Genomic DNA, 941 nt, shown 5'->3' on the forward strand with positions numbered 1-941 from the left:
TGGATCTCCACACCTCACCTACTCAGCACCGGCACCTCCATATCAGCCTTCTGCAGGGGTGGGAACGCCTCCTGCTCCTGGGGAGGCCTTCGATCGGACGCCACGACCACGCTGGCCTCTTTTTTCTCTCAGGTAACAGGCCAGGATGATCCTGAGCAGTCAGTGTGTATAAATAACACAACCGTCACACCGCGCAGCAAACGCGGCCTCAGCGCCGGGCGTTGCCGCCTTTACGGGAGGTGTCCGTGACTAAGGCCGGGAGGAGCGGGCGGGCAGGGCTGCCCGGCCATGGCAGCGGCCGGGAACGCCCCGCGGCCCCTCAGCCTTCCCGCCTCAGCCTTCCCGCCTGAGGGGGCGCCCGCCGGGGCCGCCAGGAGCCGGGGGCGTCGGAGGCCAGGCTGGCCCGCCCTCACCTGCCCTGAGGGGGCCTGCCCCGAGGCGGGGCTCCCGCGATGGGCAGGGCAGGGCCGGGCCGGGCCGGGGTGCCGCGGCCCCCCCCGCGGCGGCTCATGCGCAATCGCCCGGGGTGGCGGTGCGCGGCGGCGGGAGCATGGCGCAGCGGGTGCTGCCGCTGCCCAGGCAGCAGTCCTTCTGCCCGCCCACCGTCCCCAACCCCTTCGTCCACCCGAGGCGCCTCAGCGCCGGGGACAAGCTGCTGGTAAGGATGGGGGGCGCGGGCCGGAGGGGGCGCGCCCTGCCCGAGGGGCTGGGGCCGCCCGCTCTCGGGATGCGCGGAGGGGAGCGGAGGGGCGCGGAGGGGCTGTCACCCCCCGCCGGCCGGGTGCGGTTTGCTGCCAGCTTGCCTAAAGCGGCGTTGACTTTGGCGGCTCCGAACCCAGCGATGTGAAGGACAAGTTTTAAAGAGAGCTCCTTCGGCGGGAATTTGTGGCTATTTAAGCGTTTAAAGCCGCCGCTGTTGCCGGCGGGCGGGGGGCGGGCTG

The 941-nt window shown here is 72.1% G+C and overlaps 1 protein-coding gene across 1 annotated transcript in view; it reads left to right on the forward strand.

Moving 5' to 3' along the window:
• Window positions 1–489: 489 nt before the first annotated feature.
• LPCAT2 (lysophosphatidylcholine acyltransferase 2) overlaps window positions 490–941 on the forward strand; it is a 33,814-nt gene continuing 33,362 nt past the window's right edge. Inside the window, exon 1 of the mRNA XM_014942512.1 lies at window positions 490–658. Coding sequence (XP_014797998.1) covers window positions 551–658 — 108 coding nt within the window. The 5' untranslated portion in view covers window positions 490–550. The remainder of the gene's footprint in view (window positions 659–941) is intronic.

The sequence above is a fragment of the Calidris pugnax genome, unplaced genomic scaffold (genome assembly GCF_001431845.1).
Source record: "Calidris pugnax isolate Ruff unplaced genomic scaffold, ASM143184v1 scaffold28, whole genome shotgun sequence".
Lineage (NCBI taxonomy): Eukaryota > Metazoa > Chordata > Aves > Charadriiformes > Scolopacidae > Calidris > Calidris pugnax.